The sequence below is a fragment of the Scyliorhinus canicula genome, chromosome 4 (genome assembly GCF_902713615.1).
Source record: "Scyliorhinus canicula chromosome 4, sScyCan1.1, whole genome shotgun sequence".
In the NCBI taxonomy this organism is placed as follows: domain Eukaryota; kingdom Metazoa; phylum Chordata; class Chondrichthyes; order Carcharhiniformes; family Scyliorhinidae; genus Scyliorhinus; species Scyliorhinus canicula.
The window spans coordinates 51,501,802-51,523,587 of NC_052149.1; the positions used below are offsets into that span (position 1 = coordinate 51,501,802).

At 42.6% G+C, this 21,786-nt stretch overlaps 1 protein-coding gene across 4 annotated transcripts in view; it reads right to left on the bottom strand.

Annotated features, from left to right (window-relative positions):
* zyg11 (zyg-11 homolog (C. elegans)) overlaps positions 1–21,786 on the bottom strand; it is a 75,637-nt gene that overhangs the window by 41,239 nt on the left and 12,612 nt on the right. For 2 of the 4 annotated variants that reach the window (XM_038794223.1, XM_038794222.1), the window contains exons 2-6: positions 11,334–11,499; positions 7,385–8,142; positions 4,760–4,900; positions 2,032–2,208; positions 914–978 (exon numbers count right to left, since the gene is read on the bottom strand). In XM_038794223.1, the coding sequence (XP_038650151.1) occupies positions 914–978; positions 2,032–2,208; positions 4,760–4,900; positions 7,385–8,142; positions 11,334–11,499 (1,307 nt within the window). Of the gene's footprint in view, positions 1–913; positions 979–2,031; positions 2,209–4,759; positions 4,901–7,384; positions 8,143–10,951; positions 10,971–11,333; positions 11,500–19,498; positions 19,880–21,409; positions 21,681–21,786 lie in introns of those variants that run through there. The other 2 variants (XM_038794226.1, XM_038794224.1) reach the window with 2 other exon arrangements.

The window sequence follows — 21,786 nt, forward strand, 5'->3', positions numbered from 1 at the left end:
TGCAAATAAGGATGCAAAGCTCATGTATGTCATACGCAGGGAAGTGCTGGCAAATGAGGAGAATTTCTAGATTTTGAAAGAGAAGTGTTGGGTGAAAACTTCCTTTTGAAGTTGACCCCAGAGTCAGTTATTAACCTCCAGCTGACTACAAATGAAAATACTATGCTGCTCTAGCTGACCTGTGATACCACATTAAAAGCACACCAAAAGCCCATGAGGTTGTCAGCATTCTGGAGTAGCCTCCCCTAGGAGTATCCAGTGCTAAGTAAAATAAGCATTTTGTTGCTATTACCCTTCACGAGCACCTACATGTGCGAGGTTTTCTTTTCCATTTTCATAAAGATGAAAAAGGCACAAAGGAACTGGCTGAAGTCTGCACCTGACATGTGCACTGCCCTCTCTTCCTTTGAAACCAATTCAAGTGAGATCGCGAGGACCAAGTAGGCTCCCCCTTTCACATTAAAGGTAAGCGAACGTGGGGTGTCACAAAAGTAGCCAGTTGGCAAAAGTGGGTCCCGGAGAAAAAAGTCTGAAAATACTGGCCTTGGGTGTTGTGGAGGTACGGTCAAGTGAGGCTTTCAAAAGGGAATTGAATAATTATCTGTAAAGAAAGAATTTGCAGGGCTATGAGCAAAAGGCAGAGGAGTGGGATTAGGTGAATTGCTCCTTCAGAGAGCCAGCACAGACACAGCGGGCTGAATGACTTTCCCCTGTGCAGTAACGATTCTATGAAGAATTTCAGATCTTGCAGAATCAGAAACATGAATCCTGATACAATGGGATAAATCTCAGAGACTGTGATTTACATTAATTTTGTATTCATTGTGCACAAGAGACACCCTCCCATGTTTTAAGAGAAATTTCAGCCCCAATATTTACGACAATAAAATTTGCTATTGACGAGATTACTTACCTGTTAAATGGGACATCCTGAAGAATACGGTCACTGCACAGAGACAACAGACAATTCTTCTGAAGCTAAAATAAAAATTTAATGTACTTTATATTAAACTTTTAAAATGCTCACAAAAATGTATAAGCAGGTTTACTATAGGACCAAGTCGAAGAACACAATAAATTATACGTTGTTCCTGTCTGATCCCATTCATTTAAATACAAAGCAGTTTAAGAGACCCAAATTCTGACAGCAGCAGCAAAAAAAAAAGCCAGACTTGGAAGTGTGCAAAAGGGACCCAGCATAGGGAGGGGAACGAAGACACCCTAATCAACAGGCAGTGACAAGTTTGCACTTGGGCAAAATGTTGTTGACCGCCAGAGAGAGACCAAAGCTATCTCTTATTGGGAAGGTTTGTCAAATCACAGGCCTGCAAGACATCGGAGGCCACTGGTGACCTGGAGTCAAGATCCTTGGCATGGGTGTCTTGGTCACCATGGTCAGCAGTACCATTGGCCCGGGGGGGGGGGGGGGGGGGGGGGGGGGTGTAAAATAGACAGCAGCGTAGATTTTAGGCCAGTTAAAATCAGACACTTTAAATTAAATCAAACCACAGTCAGCTCCAGGACTGGCATTGGGTGTTGCGACCCTCACCCCGTGACCTCATTGGCTTAGGGCCAGAGAACCTTCTGGAAAGGCACAAAGAGGTGTGTAAGATCGCCCAGCCAGGACCTCCCCAGCGAAAAATCCACGCAGAGGGAGGGAGCAAAGAAGATTGGGCAACCGACCTGGGATGGAAGGAAGCAGCCCTGGAGAAATCAAGACTCAGCTCGACTGAGTTCATCAACTCGGGTAGTATTAAAAATCTTGGGGTCATTTAGTATTGTTTGGGATCATTTATGAAGAATAACTGTTTTTGCTGTTTGATAAATAAATTTAGTTAAATCATACACTTGTATTGTCCTTTGTCGCCTCACCAATAAAGATGCCAGAGTAAAATATTTGAGTAATAACTGGTCAAAGTGTCTAAGGTTTTACAGACAACAGACTAATGGGGGAGTATAGTTGACTGCTTGCAAACAGGTCAGTAATGCATATTAATTCAACAGTGTTGTATAGCACTTTCAACTCTTTACCTGTTGATGATTGGGAAAGTGTTCCATGGCTTTCAGTAAGAGGCGTGTCACTTCTGTCAAAAGGCGCACAGGCATACCACCTGCTAAATCCTGTTTTGTCAAATTGAATACACATGCACTAGCAGCCAGCTGTACTGGCAGGTTTGTAGAATGGTTTTTCATTCCAATAACCACAAGCTGAAATAAAAATTAAACTGGTGTAAACTTTTTTTTAAAAAAAGATTTTCATCCTTAATAGATTTCTCGGTCTATTCTAAGCCATGTGAAATTCGCTCTTTGAATTTGCCTTCCAAATTTTATATTTGACTTCAAATAGGAGGTTTCATGAAGATAAATTATTTTCACTTGTGGATTTGCCCATTTACAATGTAATGCACTTTCAGAGACAAAGGAAACCTACACATATGGTTAATGGAAAACTGGTTAAGGGAAGTCAAGGACAGCATAAAAGCTAAAGTAAAAGCATACAAAGTGGCGAGGATTAGTGGAAAGCCAATGGATTGGGAAGCCTTTAAAAGTGAGCAGGACAACTAAAAAAAACAATAAGGGGGGAGAAGATGAAGTATGAGTGCAAGCTAGCTAGTAATATAAAGGAAGATAGGAAGAGTTTTTTTCAATATATAAAAAGGTAAGAGAGAGGCAAAAATAGACACTGGGCCACTGGAAAATGTGGCTGGAGAAGTAATAATAGGAAACAAAGAAATGGCAGGTGAATCGACTAGTTACTTTGCATCAGTCTTCTTGGTGGAAGACACCAGTGGAACGCCAGAGCTCCAGGAGAACCAGGGGGCAGAGGCGAGTGCAGTGGCCATTACTAAGGAGAAGGTTCTGGGGAAACTGAAAAGGTCTGAAGGTGGTTAAGTCACCTGGACCGGATGGACTATATCACAGGGTTCTAAAAGAGATACCTCAGGAGATTGTGGAGGCATTGGTGATGATCTTTCAAGAATCACTGGAGGCAGGAAGGGTCCCAGAGGACTGGAAAGTGGCTAATGTAACACCCCTGTTTAAGAAGGGAGGGAGGCAGAAGACAGGAGACTATAGGCCGGTTAGCCTGACTTCAGTCATTGGTAAGATTTTAGAGTTTATTATTAAAGATGAGATCGCGGAGTACTTGGAAGTGCATGATAAAATAGGACTGAGTCAGCACGGCTTCGTCAAGGGGAGGTCATGTCTGACAAATCTGTTAAGAGTTCTTTGAGGAAGTAACAAGGAAGTTAGACAAAGGAGAACCAGTGGAAGTGATTTATTTAGTTTTCCAGAAGGCCTTTGACAAGGTGCCGCATAGGATACGGTTAAATAAGTTAAGAGCCCATGGACAGAGGATTGGCTGACTGGCAGAAGGCAGAGAGTGGGAATAAAGGGGTCTTTTTCAGGATGGCAGCCGGTGACTAGTGGTGTACCTCAGGGGTCGGTGTTAGGACCATAACTTTTCACAATATATATATTAATTATTTTGAGGAAGGAACTGAAGGCATGTTGCTAAGTTTGCTGATGATACAAAGATCTGTAGAGGGGCAGGTAGTATTGAGGAAGCAGGCGGGCTTCAGAAGGACTTGGACAGGCTAGGAGAGTGGGCAAAGAAGTGGCAGATGGAATGCAATGTGGAAAAGTGTGAGGTTATGCACTTTGGAAGGAGAAATGGAGGCATAGACTATTTTCTTATTGGGAAGATGCTTAGGAAATAAGAAGCATAAAGGGGCTTAGGAGTCCTTGTTCATGATTCTCTTCAGGTCAATGTGCAGATTCAGTCGGCAGTTAGGAAGGCAAATGCAATGTTAGCATTCATGTCGAGGGCCAGAATACAAGACCAGGTGTGTACTTCTGAGGCTATACAAGGCTCTGGTCAGATCCCATTTGGAGTATTGTGAGCAGTTTTGGGCCCCATATCTAAGGAAGGATGTGCTGGCCTTGGAAAGGCTCCAGAGGAGGTTCACAAGAATTATCCCTGGAATGAAGAGCTTGTAGTATGAGGAACGGTTGAAGACTCTGGGTCTGTACTCATTGGACTTTAGAAGGATGGGGGGGGGAATATCTTATTGAAACTTACAGGATACGGCATGGCCTGGATAGAGTGGACGTGGAGAGGATGTTTCCACTTGTAGGAAAAACTGGAAGCAGAGGACACAATCTCAGACTAAGGGTCGATCCTTTAAAACCAAGATGAGGAGGAATTTCTTCAGCCAGGAGGGTGGTGAATCTGTGGAACGCTTTACCGCAGAAGGCTGCGGCGGCCAAATCACTGAGTGTCTTTAAGACAGAAATAGATAGGTTTTTGATCAATAAGGGGATCAGGGGTTAAGGGGAGAAGGCAGGAGAATGGGGATGAGAAAAATCATCAGGCATGATTGAATGGCGGAGCAGACTCGATGGGCCGAGTGGTTTAATTCTGCTCCAATGTCTTATGGTCTATGTGGTAGTGATAGGAGCAGGAGGAATTTTGCTTTGGTATTGACACCAAATTGGCCAGTAAACACGGATCTTGAACCACAGGAGAATCCAGGAATTATCTCTAGACCTTATGGAAAGTAACTTTATATTTCTATTGTGTGTCATGTGCACTGCATCACCACTCCAAGTACGCAGGAATCAATGTAACATGATACAATCATAGATCTTACAATCACACAGATACAGGGTCATTAGTAGTCAGCTTCTTCACCATTGAAATAAAGATGCGATACATCCAGAAGAATTACAATACTGACAGCAGTTTTAAAAGTAGTACCTTCAGTAGCTCAGGCTGTGGTTTGTCCATGCTATGAGTGAGACTGAAAAGGTGAAACAATGCTTCTCTTACAAAAAAAGCCCTTTCGCTGTATCGACGAAGAGCTTCAGAGATCTGTACTTCATTCGCTTCTCCTGAAACCTTTCGTATACAAAAGGAGGAAAAAGTTACAAATTTGTTTTTGATCTTTCTGAAAGCAAATTTTCTCTGTCTTCCAGTCATACTTAAAGTAATCTCATTCATTATTGAAGGTACCATTCCCCCTGCGCTCTTCGATCTCCAGAAAATACCTAAAGTTATTACTATAGCAGCGACATGTAGCAAGTACAAAACTGTAGCAAGAGGTTGCTCAATGATAGCGACTTAAACACAACAAAAGTTGAGGTTTACCACTTAGAGATGAAGTGTCTTTAGTCACTGTGAAACCATTAAAGTGTATTTATTTTCATCACGTAACAACGTATGATTTAAAAAGGTGTTGTTTCATCACTTTTACATGCATTATTACTGGATTTTGTTTCACCCAAACCCATGTTAAGTAAATAGTGTCTAATTTTCAAAACACCAACGTTTTGGTTTGAATACTTCTGCAGTACTTTGTGACGTAGCAATATTTTTGGTTGGCAATCAACCGAGAAAGAATCGCCCAGCCTTTTTCTAATATAAATTTAGAGTACCCAAATATTTTTTTCCAATTAAGGGGCAATTTAGTGTGGACAATCCACCTAAACAGCACAGCTTTGGGTTGTGGGGGTGAAACCCATGCAGACAGTGACCCGGGGCCGGGATCGATGCCGGGTCCTCAGCGCCGTGGGCAGCAGTGTTAACCACTGCGCCACCGTGCCGCCCAGAATTCTCCAGCCTTGTTGCTGCTGCTGTCATCCAAATTTGTGCCCATCTTTTACTTCAAATGAGCTGCAGTTCAACATTGGGAAGACCATAGGAATCACCTTCTACAGCATCTCAAAACCTAGGTCACCAATCCTATCCCCATTCTTGCTCCTCCAAAGTCACTCACCATCCGGACTTGGAAATATATAGCCATTCCTTCATGGTCGCTGGGTCAAAATCCTGGAACTACCTCCCTTATAGCACCGTGGGTGCACCTACACCATATGGACTGCAGGGGTTCAAGGCGGCAGCTCACCACCAGCTGCCAGGTAGCACAGTTACTTCACAGCTCCAGGGTCCCAGGTTCGATTCCCGGCTTGGGTCACTATCTGTGCGGAGTCTACATTTTCTCCCAGTGTTTGTGTGGGTTGCCTCCGGGTGCTCCGGTTTCCTCCCACAGTCTAAAAAATGTGCAGGTTAAGTAGATTGGTTATACCAATTGCCCTCAAGTGTCCAAAAAGGTTAGGTGGGGTGCTCTTTCCAAGGGCTGGTGCAGACCCGATGGGCCGAATGGCCTCCTTCTGCACTGTAAATTCTATGATTCTCAAGGGCAATTAGGAATGGGCAACAAATGCTGTCCTAACCAGCGAAGCCCACATCCCGCCAAAAATGAATTTTATAAAACTTCCAGACATGAATCTGGACAGTCTAGAGTTTTAAAAATGAAATTGTTCTCCATTATTGTTTAGTGAATAGGCTTAGTAAAATAAATTCTCGGAATGTTTGCCATGCTCCCACTGGAGACAAGTCACTGCCTAAAATCAACATAGAATTTCTAAAATATATCTCACTCAAAGACCATAAAGGTTGCCAATACATAAACACAAAGGGAAATTTAACACTTGTGCACCAAGAGTGCTTTTCACAAAACATTAAGGATTATTTTATTCAGACAAAATGCTGGGAAATTTACTCTGTCTCAGTGTCAGATCATCTCAAAACATGGGCTCATTGCAGATATTATCTACAAAACAAAGAATTGTTTTTCCCAGCACTCACACCTCTCATTTTTAATGAAGGAAGGAAGCAGGCACGGCAGGACGCTGGAGCCAGACAGCATGCTAAATGGTTCAAAAATAAAAGAGATATAAAAAGGAGACGAGCAATAAATCAACTGAAAGAATCACTGGTGTAATCTATAGATTTGTGCACTTTTCCTTGAAGCAAGATGACTCAAAATCATTCAGAAAGCCACTTTTTTTTGTTTTTTCACACCCATTGTTGATAAAAATAAATTTAAAACTAACTGATTACAATATTATTGATTGGTTAACACAATCCTATGAGTTTTAAGATTAAGAATCTGACAGAATAAAAAAAGAAACTACAAGTATGGAGATTTATAGAATATTCTGTGAAAGAATTTGCCACAAACTTCTGAACTGTAGATTAATCATCAGATCTGAACATGGAGACAGAAGTCCTCAGTACAAAATGATAGTCAGAATTGGAAACATTGGCAGGGATTTTCTGGCCGTTGGGATTCTCTGTTCCCGCCAGTAGCACACCCCCGCCCACAGATTTTCAGGTGGTGTGGGGAGGCTTCAATAGGAAATCCCACTAACAAGCGATGGGCATAGTGAATCCCACCGCCAGCGAATGGCGTGCCACCGAGAAACATCCGGCTGGGGGACCGGAGAATCCCGCCCAGTATAGTCCCTTATGAAGCGCAAAAATTACCTAAATATTAAAACCAAGATTATATTCTGAAAATGTGAAATAAGGAAAACTAACCTTTAAATTCCCATCTCCAGAAAGGAAGTCAGAATAGCCAGCATCAGTAGCAAGTAAGCCTATGAATTGCATTGTAGGCCGATGCTGGACAAATGCCTGAACAGCTTTATCTGTAATGTGCTTCCTGCCCGAAATATCCAGGGATCGGAGATTAGGTAATATGCGATGTAGTTCTAGCAAACGAAGTGCAATGTCGGAGGTAAATTGCTTATCATCAGAGATGTCTAGGTGTTGAAGAAGCACCAGTTCCTTAATAATTTCCAAAATTTGTGTAGTCGTCATCTTCAGGCATTTAAGGTGGTGCATGGTCAAGCATTTTAGCTTATCCTTGCAGGTCAGAAGTGGTGTGATGTCAGTGACAGAAGTATTTGAAATATCTAAACTTTCTAACCTTGGAAGCGAGGCAACATCCCTAAGATCATCATTATAGAAGAGAACGTTGGTAACACTTAAAACACGCAAGCCAGTTAGCTGGCTGAAACATCGTTCGTAAGGGTCTTCCAGAGACAGTGTTAATGAATTCAACATCAAACACTGCAGGTACTGTTGATTCCATTTGTTTGTGACGAGTGCATTTACAATGTCAGTAATCGTAATGTCTGCATTTACACCAGAAGCATCCAGATCAATAAGCTTGTGGTGGCAGAATGCTTTCCTGAATGCGACTGCTGACAGTTTAGCATTTCGAATACAAGCACGTTTCAAGCGCAGCAGATTGTTCATGCGGAAAATACCCACTGTCTTTTCGTTGAGCACACCTGTTGTAAGAATGGGAAAAGAGAGGGGCAGTTGTTAGTGAACTGAAAAGTTTGGTGAATTTTATTTTCTCACTAAGTTAAGGCTTGTCAGGTGCATAAGGGGAACATTAATGGAACACAATATTCCTTTTTGCACAGTAGCGCTCACTGAACACTGCTAGAAAATCCCTGTCCCCAACATAAAAGAGTATCTGTTTGCTATACAGTTGCAACATTTTCCATTTCACACATCTAGTTTATGAGAAAGATAGAGTGTAAATGCCAACTAGATGTGGTTTACTGCTGCAGACACACTTTCCCAGAGGGGGGGGGGGGGTTTCTTCTACTATGTTGACCATTTCTCACTGACATTACCATTTCTCAGTAGTGCTTTTATTAATGCTCAGTAGTGAGAAGTACAGCTATGTATATTATTAGTTAAGACATGGCAGAAATAACCAATGAAAGATTTGTAATCAAAACCTGCAAGTGCAGATTAACTTTTATAAAGCAGCGCTGCATTTTTCTGAATAAGATTACCATTCAGGGGCTGGTTTAACACAGTGGGCTCAATACTAGCTTGTAAAGCAGACCAAGGCCAGCAGCGTGGCTTCAATTCCCATACCAGCCTGCCCGAACAGGCGCCGGAATATGGCGACTAGGGGCTTTTCACAGTAACTTCATTTGAAGCCAACATGTGACAATAAGCAATTTTCATTTCATTTAATTTTCATTTCTCACAGTATCTAGCCACGTGTTATTATAGATTGTCCAGATTTAGTGCTTGGAGTCAGCATCAACATGAACCCAGATTACCTCAGCACTGGTCTCCTGCTGAGACTTGGTGCTGCGTTATTAATCAATGTTAAGCAGCTGAATCTATATTAGAGTAACAGAGTAGAATGTCACCTTTTGTACTGATTTTGCAGATTCCACGTACATTGCTCGAGAAGAAATTTAAGTCTTGTATGCCCCTCCCTAGTTAGATGGGATTGGAAGATATAGATATCGGTGGACAAGTGCTGAACAGGAGGAATACGCAGATTGGTTCATGGTTGATTCAGGCTATCCTGAACTGCCACCAGGCTCATGCCCAAATTTCACTTTCCTCTAAACCAGCCCTAAAATTATTTTTACTTCATCTCAACAGTACCTAACCTCCCTCATACCATCAACTGTTCTTTGGCAGAGGGGTTACAGAAGTAAAGATAAAGTAGTTAACCAATGGAATGACAGGTATGCACATATTTACATAATTCAAAATCCAATAAGTCAAGCAACTAGAAAAGGAAATAATCATTGCAACTAATATCAATGGAGAAATGGGTCTCTTATGTGGAACTTTATCCAATGCCTTTTAGAGTGGTAGGCATTCCAGTATCTGCATCTTGCACAGCACCTCACCGATGCCTTAAGAACATAAGAGATAACAGTAAAAGGAGATCCTTTTGACCCTCTAGCCTGTTCCGAAATTCAATATCATGGCTGACCTTCTGCCTCAATTCCACTATAGTGTGTGACCGGAGATCTATCTTTTGCAGCCTTAAACACACTCAACAACGGAGCATCCATAACTCTCTGGGGTCGAGAATTTCAAAAATTCTGAAGGAAGAAATCTTTCCAATCCTAGTCCTAAATGATCTACCCTTATTCAGAGGCTGCTCCCCCATGGTTTTAGATTCTCTAACCAAGGGAACAACCTCCCAGTTTCTGCCTTGTCCAGCTCCTTCAGAGTCTTTCAATAAGATCACCTCTCATTCTTCTTATGTTCTCCGGTGTCTGCGTGGGTTTCATCCGGGTGCTCTGGTTTTCTCCCACAAGTTCCGAAAGGCATGCTTGCTAGGTGAATTGGACATTCTGAATTCCCCCCTCAGTAAACAGGGGCCGGAGTGTGGCGACTAGGGGATTTTCTTAGCAACTTCATTGCAGTGTTAATGTAAGCCTACTTGTGACACTAATAAAGATTACTTGCAGCACTTCACTAGTTACAACCTACCAAACTGAAAATGCCCTGTCTATCCTTTCTTTTTGCCACCTGGCTTGATAGCCAATCCTCCATTGATATTACTCCCAACTCCATGAGCTCTGATCTTGTTCACTAACCTTTTGTGCAGCATATTATCGAATGCCTTCGGAAATCTCAAGTACACCATATCTATTGGCATCCCTTTATTTATCCTATTATTCATATCCTCAAAAACCTTCTGTAAAACCACAGACTCTGACTCAAAGTTTAATTGTGCTGTTAAGACTGCTTTCATAATAGATTCCAACGTTTTCCCAACAACTGGTTAACTGGCTTGTAGTTCCCAGCTTTCTCTCCCTCCTTTCTTGAACATCAGCACTTGAGGATGGGTCCATTTTAGACTTTCATGCCAAATATTCCCGTACCAGCCTCCCCGGACAGGCACCGGAATGTGGCGACTAGGGGCTTTTCACAGTAACTTCATTGAAGCCTACTCGTGACAATAAGCGATTTTCATTTTCATTTCATTCCTTTAAACTGGATTAGTTGGAAAAGAGACCGCGCTTTACCCCCTCACTACACCCCTGACCCCAGCAAAATTCATCCCTTCACTTTCACAATGTGGATCATCACCCAGTTTACTATTCTAAACTTTTAGAGTCCCTTATTTTTGATGAAGCCACCAGAAGAAGTACAAGATCATTGTATTTTAACTTTTAATTTTGCTATTTCTCCTTTATGAACAAAACACAAACAATAAGTGTTAATAGGATTAAGAAAATTATGAACTAAAATTAAAAGCAATGGATAAAGTCCACATCTAGAAGCTGTTTAATATATTGACCATTAAAACTAGGCTCTCACCTGAGCTCCAGCTGGTGTGCTTACAAAAGGAAAGATAAAAATTACTTATTCCTGCTGAAACATTTCTCAAGCGACCGTGGCATCATTACTGAATCCTAAAAGGATCACCAACTATTTATTTTCAGAGTTCTGTGCAAACATCCTTTAACTCCCCCATTCCAGGGTACCCACAGATTATCTCAGAGAGTAATACAACTTATTCCAGGGGCCCCAAGTTCAAAAGGGTTTATCCTGTTAATATTACACCATTCATAGCAATAAACTGGAGGGGTGAAAAGATTAAATGTTGTTTTTTGATTATCTGGATATGCCTATGAAACACCTAATCTATGGCAGAAAATTTTTGATTTCCATACGTAGAGATAAGTAAACAGCGTCTTACCATTCAGGGACATTTTCTGCAGTAGGCGATCTGCCAGTTCTTGTGGAAACACCACAGTTTCCTTGAGACAGAATGAGCCATCTGTCCTTTCCCAACAAAATTGATTCAAATTCACCCTCAAGAAATCTAAACATATATCGGTTAATGAAAGAGGAGAGAAATCTTCCTGTTGGCAGAAAAGAAAGAAAGATGAACATCGAACAAATATCTCTAAACACGAGTGAATATCAGGATTTTTGAAAACAAAACTTTTGACTTAAAAACTTTAAATTTACAAATATGTAAATCAGTACAGTAATCTGTAAATCTTGCAGCAAATAACTTAGGACTGTGAACTCAAACCCCATTCCTTCACTTCAAAAAAAGGGGGAAAATGTAACATTCCGAAATCACTACATCATGCTAATAATCCAATATAGCTCTAATTTTATATGGCTATAGCGTCCTTTCATTGAATTGCTGCCTTATAATTACCCCCTTGGATGATCCACATTCCTCTAGGTTATAGCAACGTAATCTTTCCCAGTGTTAAACATTAAAAACACCAAAAGAATCTTCGAGGAATCGGCTGCAGGTTTTTCATCTATATTGCTGCACTCACTATCCTGTAGTCATTAAAACTTAAAGAAAATGACGGTCCTCCCCAGATTTCTGTTTGTCTTTCAGTGCCTCCCCATCTTCACCCCTAAGGCCTTTTTCAAGCGGGCGAATAAGATTATTTCAGGCTTTGTGTGGGCGAGTAAAACGCCACGAGTGACGAAAGTGTTGCTGGAGCGCAGTTCCTGGGGGGGGGGGGGGGGGGGGGGGGGGGGGGGGGCACGGGAGCGGATGCAGGCAGCGCCATGTAAAGACACCAGTCAGAGAGCATTGGTAATGGCACCTCTGATATTCTTGCCGGCCCGATACTCCAAACGTCCGGTGGTAGTGGCGGCTCGGAGGGAAATGGAGGTGATATAAGAGAGTGGAGGGATCATCGATTTGGACCCCGATTTATAATAACCACAGGTTTGTACCGGGTAGGCTAGATGGCGAGTTCCAGAGTTGGCAGAGGGCAGGAATTGGAAGGATGGGGGATCTATTTATAGACAGGAGCTTTCCCAGCTTGAAAGCTTTGGAGGATAAATGTAAATTGCCAGCAGGAAATGGTTTCAGGTGCATGACTTTGAGAAAACAGGTACTGGCCTTTCCGCTGCTGCCGCCACGGGGGATGAAGGATAGAGTAGTTTCCAGTACCTGGGTGGGAGAGGGGAAGGTATCGGATATTTACCAGGAGCTTTCGGAGGTGGAGGAAACTCCGGTGGAGGAGCGCAAGGTCAAGTGGGAGGACGAGCTAGGTGGAGAGATAGAGGCGGGGCTATGGGCGGATGCCTTAAGCAGGGTTAATACGTCCTCATCATGCGCCAGGCTTAGCCTGATACAATTTAAGGTAGTCCATCGGGCACACATGACAGCGGCTAGGATGATTGAGTTCTTCGGGGTTGAAAATAGGTGTGCGAGGTGCGCGGGAAGCCCAGCAAATCATGTCCACATGTTTTGGGCATGCCCGAAGCTTAGATGGTTTTGGCAGGATATTGCTACGGTAATAGCCACGGTGCTAAAAACACTGGTGGTGCAGAGTCCGGAGGTAGCGATCTTTGGAGTGTCGGAAGATCCAGGAGTTCAGGGGGCAAAAGAGGCCGACGTCTTGGCTTTGCCTCCCTGGTAGCCCGGAGACAGATCCTGTTAACGTAGAAGGACTCAAAGCCCCTGAGTGTGGAGACCTGGGTTAGTGACATGGCTGGGTTTCTCAGTCTCGAGAAAATAAAATTGGCCTTAACAGGATCAATGTTAGGGCCAAAACAGTTGCATTGTTTGTGCTTTGCTTTTAGTAAAAAATATCCAGCAAGTACTGATATAAAACAAGAAATACCAATCCAGCTTATTGAAAATGGAGCACAATTTAAACTAATAATTGCAATTTTCCAAAATCTAGAATTACCAATTTTAGTAAAAATTTCTATAAATTCTAAATGATAAAGCTATTTGTACTAAATAATTACAGAGTACAGAATATAGTATTTACTTGACACAACAGTGTAGTAATAAAGATTTAGTTTGAACAATGCATTTTATTCTGATGTGAATTGGATTACAAGAAGCTTACCACCTCTGCAATATAGAGCGCAATCAAATGGCCTCATCTTGCCCGATTCGGTGACACCATGAGGCTGCTAAATCTCACAAGAGGCCTCTCGTGAGGTTTGCAATGCTCGGAGCACCTCACAGGAAGTCGCGATCTGGATCTTGCCCTCGCTGGACCAGATCCTGATTTACACATTTGGCTCACTTAAATATGTTAGCGCCCGATTCTCACGAAGCCCAGTAACGAATGAACGCCTACACCTGGAAGACCGCGATGGTACCATTTAGCACTGGTCCACACAGATGTGGATCGGGCGTAACGACATTGGGGGGGGGGGCGGCGGGGCAAGATCATCGGAAGCCCCCGGGTGGCCAGGGCACTCCTGCCCAGGCACTACCAGCCAGGCTGGCAATGCTAGTACTAGGGGGTGCCCTGCCCGTAAGAGGTGGGGGTAGCTCAAGGACCCCCTAAGAGGCAAATTGGGAGGGATCCAGAAGCTGCAATCGAATCCCGACGGGGGTGTCAAGAGATTGGGGTGGCATTTAAAAATGGCGCCTTGATCTCTTCCTGTAGCTAGTCAATGCAGGAAGTGGGGAAGTACGGCCTCAGCAGGGTGTTCTTCACCCAGGCTCAAAGTCCCAGTTAATAGTGGGGCAATTCTCAAGTACAATAAATCTCTTTCCTTTTAAAAAAAAGATCTCTCAGGCCCCGAGGAGTCGTGAATAGTACTGAACATTGTATAATCATCAGTGAACATCCTCACCTCTGACATTATGATGGAGTGAAGTTTAGCAATAAAACCACTGAAAATGGTTGGACCTAGGATACTACCATGAGAACTCTTACAATTATGTCCTGGAACTGATATAATTAACCTCTAACTACCACAACCATGTTCCTTTTGTGTTGGTATAGGTATGGCTAAAACCAGTGAAGAGATCCACCCCCACCCGCTGAGCTGATTCCTATGACTCCAGTTTTGCAAGGGCTTCTTGATCCCACATTCACAAAATGCTGTCTTGATGTCAAGGGCAGTCACTCTCACTTCAACTACTGAGCTTAGTTCTTTTATCCATGTTCAGATCATGGCTGTAAAGAAGTCTGGAGCCGAGTTGCCCAAGCAAAACACAAACTGAGTATTAGCAGGCTATTGCTGTGTGACGTGCTACTTGATAGCACTATCAGTGACTCCTTCCATCACTTTGCTGATAATCAAGAGTAGACTGATTGGGCGATACTTGGCTGTGTTGGATTTGTCGACATTTGTAGACAGGACAACCTGGGCAATTTTCCACTTTTGTCAGGTAGATGTCAGTGTTGTGGCTGTATTGGAACAACTTGGCAAGGGATGCAGCTAATTCTGGGACATGTCTTCAGTACTACTGTTGGAATGTTGTCAGGGTCCATTGCCATTGCCGTAGCCAGTGGCTTCAGCCGTTTCTTGATTTCACATGAGGTGAAGTGATTTGGCTGAGGACTGGTATGCTGGGAATCTCAGGAGGAGGTCAAGATGGATCATCCACTCGCACTTCTGGCTGAAAATAGTTGCAAATGTTTGAGCCTCATCAAAGGATGTTGAGATTCTGGTTGAATACAATTCTGCTGCTGATGGCCCACAGTGCCTCATGGATGCCCAGTTTTAAGTTGCGAGATCTGTTCAAAATCTATCCTATTTAGCACGCTAGTAATGATGGAACACATCCACGATGTGAAGATGGGACTCGTCTCCACAAGAACTGTACGGTGCTCATTCCTACCAATACTGTCATGGCCAGATGCATCAGCGGCTGGCAGGTTGGTGAGGATGAGGTCAAGTATGTTTTCTCTCTTGTTGGTTCCTGCACCATCTTCCACAGGCCCAGTCTAGTAGCTCCCAGTTCACTTACCCCTTCCCACCCTGTCCCGTCTGTTCCCTTCTAATCCATGTACACATCAAACCTCTCCTTAAATGCACATAGATTTACATATAATTTGCAGACAGAGACAGTCCATTCTGCCACTGGAGATGAGACTGCACTCGATGATAGAGTTGCCACATTTCACTATCACAGCAGTGGAACAGTGGCCATATGTGAATGAAAAAAAAAGAAAAGAATTTGAATGACGGAGGTTGGGCGACTTGATAGAAGTTTACAAAATTAGGAGTGGCCTGGACAGAATGGATAATCAGAAGCTGTTACCTAGGGTGGAAAAGCCAACTACTAGGGGACATAGGTTTACGGTGCGAGGCGGAACGTTTAGAGGAAATATGCGAGAAAGTGATTTGCACAGAGGGTGGAGAATGCCTGGAACTTGCTGCTGGGGGAGGTGGTGGAAGCAAATACGATAACGACGTTTAAGAGGCATCTTGACAAATACATGAATAGGATGGGAATAAAGTGATACGGACCCCGGAAGTGCAGAAGATTTTAGTTGAGACAGGCATCATGATCGGCGCAGGACTGGAGGGACGAAGGGCCTGTTCCCGTGATATACTGTTATTTGTTGTTTAACCTAATCTAAGAAAAATAAAGAATACTTGCCTTTCACATACACAGATTGTAGTGAGAGAATAGATTAGTTGATATAAAGTCCAGTTTTAAAACAATAAATTCCCAATTCAGGGGCAATTTAGCATGGCCAATCCATCTACCCTGCACATCCTTGGGTTGTGGGGGTGAGACCCACGCAGACGGGGGGAATGTGCAGGGCCGGGATCAAACCCGGAGTCCTCAGCACCATGAGGCAGCAGTGCTAACCACTGCACCACTGTGCCGTGCCACCCCTATTTAAAGTGCTGTGATTTAAAGAGGTATAACTCTGTATTTAAAGAGGTATGTAGTTCTAAGTTTGGTGACTGGGTTGGCTTCAGGCTAAATTCGGCGATGCTTCTGGGAAAGCGTGAGGCAGTTTAAATTTGTAGACAGATGATTTATCCATTGTTGGAGATATTAGCTACAAGATTATTTTTTTAAAGTCTGGCTATAGCACAGACTCATAGAACAGGAGATGGGGGTTTGAAACTTGCAAGTTGGATAGAAAGCAAGAGAGAACATGCTTGCTCCATCAGTTCTCAATTCTTTATCTTCAACAGCTGAAAAAAAAGCAGTTGCTTCAATGCACAAAGGGTATTTGGTTCGTCATAGGACCCTCTCTATCCAACTACCGTGTTCCAAAAATGGCTACAGAACATAGAACATAATGTGCAGAAGGAGGCCATTTGGCCTATCGAGTCTGCACTGACCCACGTAAGCCCTCACTTCCACCCTATCCCCTTAACCCAATAACCCCTCCTAGCTTTTTTTTTGGTCACTAAGGGCAATTTATCATGGCCAATCCACCTAACCTGCACGTCTTTGGATTGTGGGAGGAAACCGGAGCACCCGGAGGAAACCCACGCAGACACGGGGAGAACGTGCAGACTCCGCACAGATGGTGACCCAGCGGGGAATCGAACCTGGGACCCTGGCGCTATGAAGCCACAGTGCTATCCACTTGTGCTACCGTGCTGCCCATATGGGCACTGTATTCCAGTTGTAACTAGATTAGATAATTGCTGGGAATTCCTCTCAGCCAGTCCCATTGTCCAGGTAATTATCATTAATGGTTTGTCTCCAACCAATTGAGTATCCATGGCGATTGGCTGGATACTTTGCAATTGTTCCTGGTGAGGTTTTGTAGATTGAAGTGGTTCCTTCCAAGTAAAATAAACAGTGATGTAGATATGCAGCCATCTTTGATTGTGATCTCAAATTCATTGGAAAATAGCTTTAGTCTTTAAAAAAGAATTTATGAATGGTTTCCAACCAGTAAGTTCAAAAACATTTTTTGATATAAAGCACGGTTTCACAACAACTCCTAGACAATATTCAGGCTTAACCTGATAAGTGGCAAGTGATATTCACATCATACAAGTGCCATGAAATGATTATCTCCAACAAGAGAGAATCTAACTACTGTATCTCCCTTTGACATTCGATGAAATTGCCATCGCTAAAATGCACGGATAAAGGATTGGTTAGCTCATATGAAGCAGCGAATAGGGATAAATGGGTGTTTTTCAGGTTGGCAAGCTGCAACCTATTGAGTGCCACAGAGATCAGTGCCGAGTCCTCAACTATCTATATCAATGACTTAGCTGAAAGAGCCCAAATGTATGTTAGCTATATTTGCCAATGACACAAAGATAAGTAAGTAATAAGATAAAGTTGTCGAAAGGACAGTAAGAAGTCTTACAACACCAGGTTAAAGTCCAACATGTTTGTTTCAAACACTAGCTTTCGGAGCACTGCTCCTTCCTCATTCACCTGAGGAAGGAGCAGTGCTCCGAAAGCTAGTGTTTGAAACAAACATGTTGGATTTTAAACTGGTGTTGTAAGACTTCTTACTGTGGTGTTATAAGACTGCTTACTGTGTTCACCCCAGTCCAACGCCGGCATCTCCACACCTTGTCAAAAGGAGGTAGAGAGACAGCAAAGAGATATGGACAGGTTAAATGAGTGACCAAGTATAATGTAGGGAAAACGTGAACGCTCATTCTGATGTCTTGAGACATGAATCACAAAGTTAGCACGCAGGTACAACAAGATGTTGGCGCTTATTGCAAGGGATGGAATATAAAAATAGGGAGGTTTTCCTGCAGCTGTACAGAACCTTGATGGGACAACATCTGAAATACTGTGTACAGTTTTGGTCCCATTTGAAAAACATATAATTGCTTTGGAAGGAGAAGGTACACTCAATTAATTCCATGGATGAAGGGCTTATCTTATGAAGAAAGGTTAAACAGGTTGGGCCCATACCCATTGGGGCTTGGAAGAATGAGAAGTGATCTTAATGAAACACAAGATCTCAAAATCTGAGGCGATACCGGGAAAACTTGGTAACATTGTCTTAAAAGAAGACCTCTAAGGTGGCACAGTGGTTAGCACTGCTGCCACACAGCGTTGAGGACCCGGTTACTCTCCGTGTGGAATTTGCACAGTCTCCCCCCACAGCCCAAAGATGTGCAGGGTAGGTGGATTGCCCCTTAATTAGGAAAATAAACTGGGTACTTTAAATGAAAAAAAAGAGACCTTATTAAACTAGGATGAGGATAATTTTTTCCCCTTTCAGGATGGCCCTGTGTAGAACTCTCTTCCCAAGAAGGGAGCAGAGGTTGTGTCTTTAAACTTATTCAAGGCGGAGTTAGATAGATTTTACCAAGCAAGGGAATCAAGGGTTTATGGAATGCAGACAGGGAAGTGGAGTGGAGACCAAAACCAGATCAACCATTATCTTATTGAATGGTGGAACAGGCTCAAGGGGCCAAATGGCCTACGCTTGCTCCTAATTCCCACAAATACTGTATTTAGAAGAACAGATCATAGGCAAGTAATTCACCTCCTAGATGCCACCCAGCATCTACAGGGCACAAAGTGAACTCTACACTGAGAAGAACAAATGCAGATTGGGTGATGACTTGGCAGAACATTCAGTCTGAAATCATGACCCCGATATTCTGGTGGCTTTCACTTTTAATTCTCCATCTGGCCTGCATGCTGACATCTTTGCCCTGGCCTATTTTACCAAAGCCCAACGCAAGCTCATAAAACAGCATCTCATATTTTCAATAGCCTTCCAGTCTCGAAAAGTGAGTTCAACAATTTCAGACCATAATCTCTGACCTCTTTTGTTTCCCTTTCTTTGCATTTTTTTTTTGCTTTCTAAAAGCAACATATCTGCTCTAAATACATCTTTTGTTTCTTTTCTGGCACCATCACTATTCCTCCGGCCTTGTATGACTAACTCTTCCAGGTCATCGATCTTTCCTGTCTTTCATCTTATCGCACACCTCTTTTTTTGCCTTTTCTTCCCCACCCATAAAATCTATCCAATTCTGATGTAAGATTGAGTAAATTTAAGGAGGAGATAGACAGATGTTTACTTAGTAATGGGTTGAAAGGTTATGGAGAATGGGCAGAAAAGTGGAATTGAGGCCGAGAGGAGATCAGCCATGATTGTATTTAATGGCAGAGCACATTCGAGGGGCTGAATTTCATACTCTTAGTCCTTATGTTCTTACCTGCTTTGACCAAAATGTGACTGGACTCGTGTAGTTGACTCTAACTGTCCTCTGTAATGACCTAGCAAGCCACTCCGTTCAAGGGCAATTAGGGCAGGCAACTAACAGGCCAACGATGCCCAAATCCCATAAAAGAATGAATTATTGCAGGCTGCATAATCTTTGAGGAAATAATCAATCAACATATATTTTATTAATTCTATTCACTTTTCTCCAATTGCTCCATCTCTGTTCCAAACACTTCAAGTGGAAAAATTAAAATTGATCAGAACAATCATTTTGTCATTCCTGCTCATCTATCTAATCTGAATGCAAATGTCTTTTTCCACTTGCTGTTCGCAATCTGGTAATCTGTAATGCACCCTTCCTTGGCTTTAATTTTACAATCTTCACTCCTAGTTTAAATACTCATCCTGGCTTAAATATGCAATGAAAATGAGCAACAAAAAGAAAAACTGTTATTAAATAATATACTAAAAAAGAAAAATAACGAAATATCAATTAATGAGAAAACACAAATTATGAAAATCCTGGCAAAATAAATCTAATAGTGTATTCACACTGATTTTGCAGTTATAATGCAAATATGGCTTGAATCCAGAGTCAGGACCTGACCTTAAACTGAGATTGTCTGAACATCAGAATTGGTTTGGCCTTGACAGCCAATTGACACTACCTTCTCCTTTATTTTCTCCACAATGCATTTCATATTGCTCAAACTACTCTCTAGTTTGAACAGTTAGCAATACCTTGTACTGCTAAAAGTGCATGTGTAATAATTGCTTTGAAAAGTGTTATACTAATTAAAAGCTCAATATAAAAGGCATTTAAAACGTTAAAAAAATTACAAAAATGTTTTTTTTTAAAAAGTGCTTAAGTATTCATAGTTTTTTTTTAAATCAGTCTGCTACCACCTACCTTCAAAACATCTACCACTAATACTTCAGCCTCCCTCCCCAGCAGGATCATATAGGACATATTAGAAATAAAAGCAGGCCACAAGGTCAGCAGCTGTAGTTTCACATCCTTCTGCATCTTTTTACAATTTGAACTAAATATGCATCCTAGCGTTGCTGAAATGCACACTACGATCATAATCATTAATGGTCTGTTGCTATCCATCCTTAGCCTTTCACACTGCCAAGAACGGGTAATGAATGGCATATTTACAGATTCCGCAGTAATACGGAATGGTTTTGGCCTCACATCGATGTTACATTACGAGTGTGAAGGCAGTTGGAAACGTAGCGATATTTGGTCAAAATATAAAATTTTACACTGTTGTGTGAAACGGCGGAGCAAATTCAATGGGCCAAAGGGCCTTTTCGGCACTGTATTTTTCTGTGCTCAGGGAATTAATAGCCACTTCCAATTGTACAATACTGGAATAACCTTAATCACTTGAGAATACAACAGCATCGATCTTTAATTTACGATCGTTTACTCCAATCCAAAGAAAGTTGTAAATCGTCTCAGTGTTTCACAGTACGCGGCTCATTGCGATTCATTTTCGTATTTGAACGAGCAAAGCAAAAACTGGAGATGCCAATTAGGAGATACACAACACATACACGCAATTATTGTGGTGTACATCGTAAAATGGTTCTAATCTTGGACCAATGAATGTTTAAACATTAAGTCGGCAAGGGAACTGTCCTCAAATGTTTTTTTTTGGTTGCAGAATTAATGTCTTTCCTGACAAAAAAAAGTATTCGAATTGCTTAAAATTGTGGCCCAACCGTTTCAGTACATCAGTTAATAAAGCCGGAGAGAAGCCTGTCTGTCGAGCTGGCAAAACCCGATTGTGGGATTCCTCCCGGGGCCGGGGGGCCGGGGGCCTCGAGGCTTCGCGAGTGGCAGCAACGTTCAACATTCGGAAAATCCGTTAAAATTTAAACACAACATTCCTACCATGGCGACAGGCGACGGCCGCGAGGCTAGCACAGCTTCCGAGGGGCTAATAACATGACTGGGGAAAAACCAACCGCACGACAAAGATCTATTCACACGAGATCGTCGAGCAGACCAATTGCCGAAGGAATTTATTATTCTTTAGAAAACGTCTCCCTCCAAGCAATATGGATTTTATGTTTATCGTGCTTATTTATCACCTATGCAAATAACTCGGAAAAACCCTGTCACCACCCGGAAATACTTCTCGGCGAGGGGGGGTGCCGGCAGAGGGACATTTAACCCCACCCTCGCCTTCCCTCGAAGCCCATTGGCTGTAGCCCCCGGCCGCCACCGGCTGAGGCTGCCCTCCTTCCCGTCGCAACTATTGGTGAGCA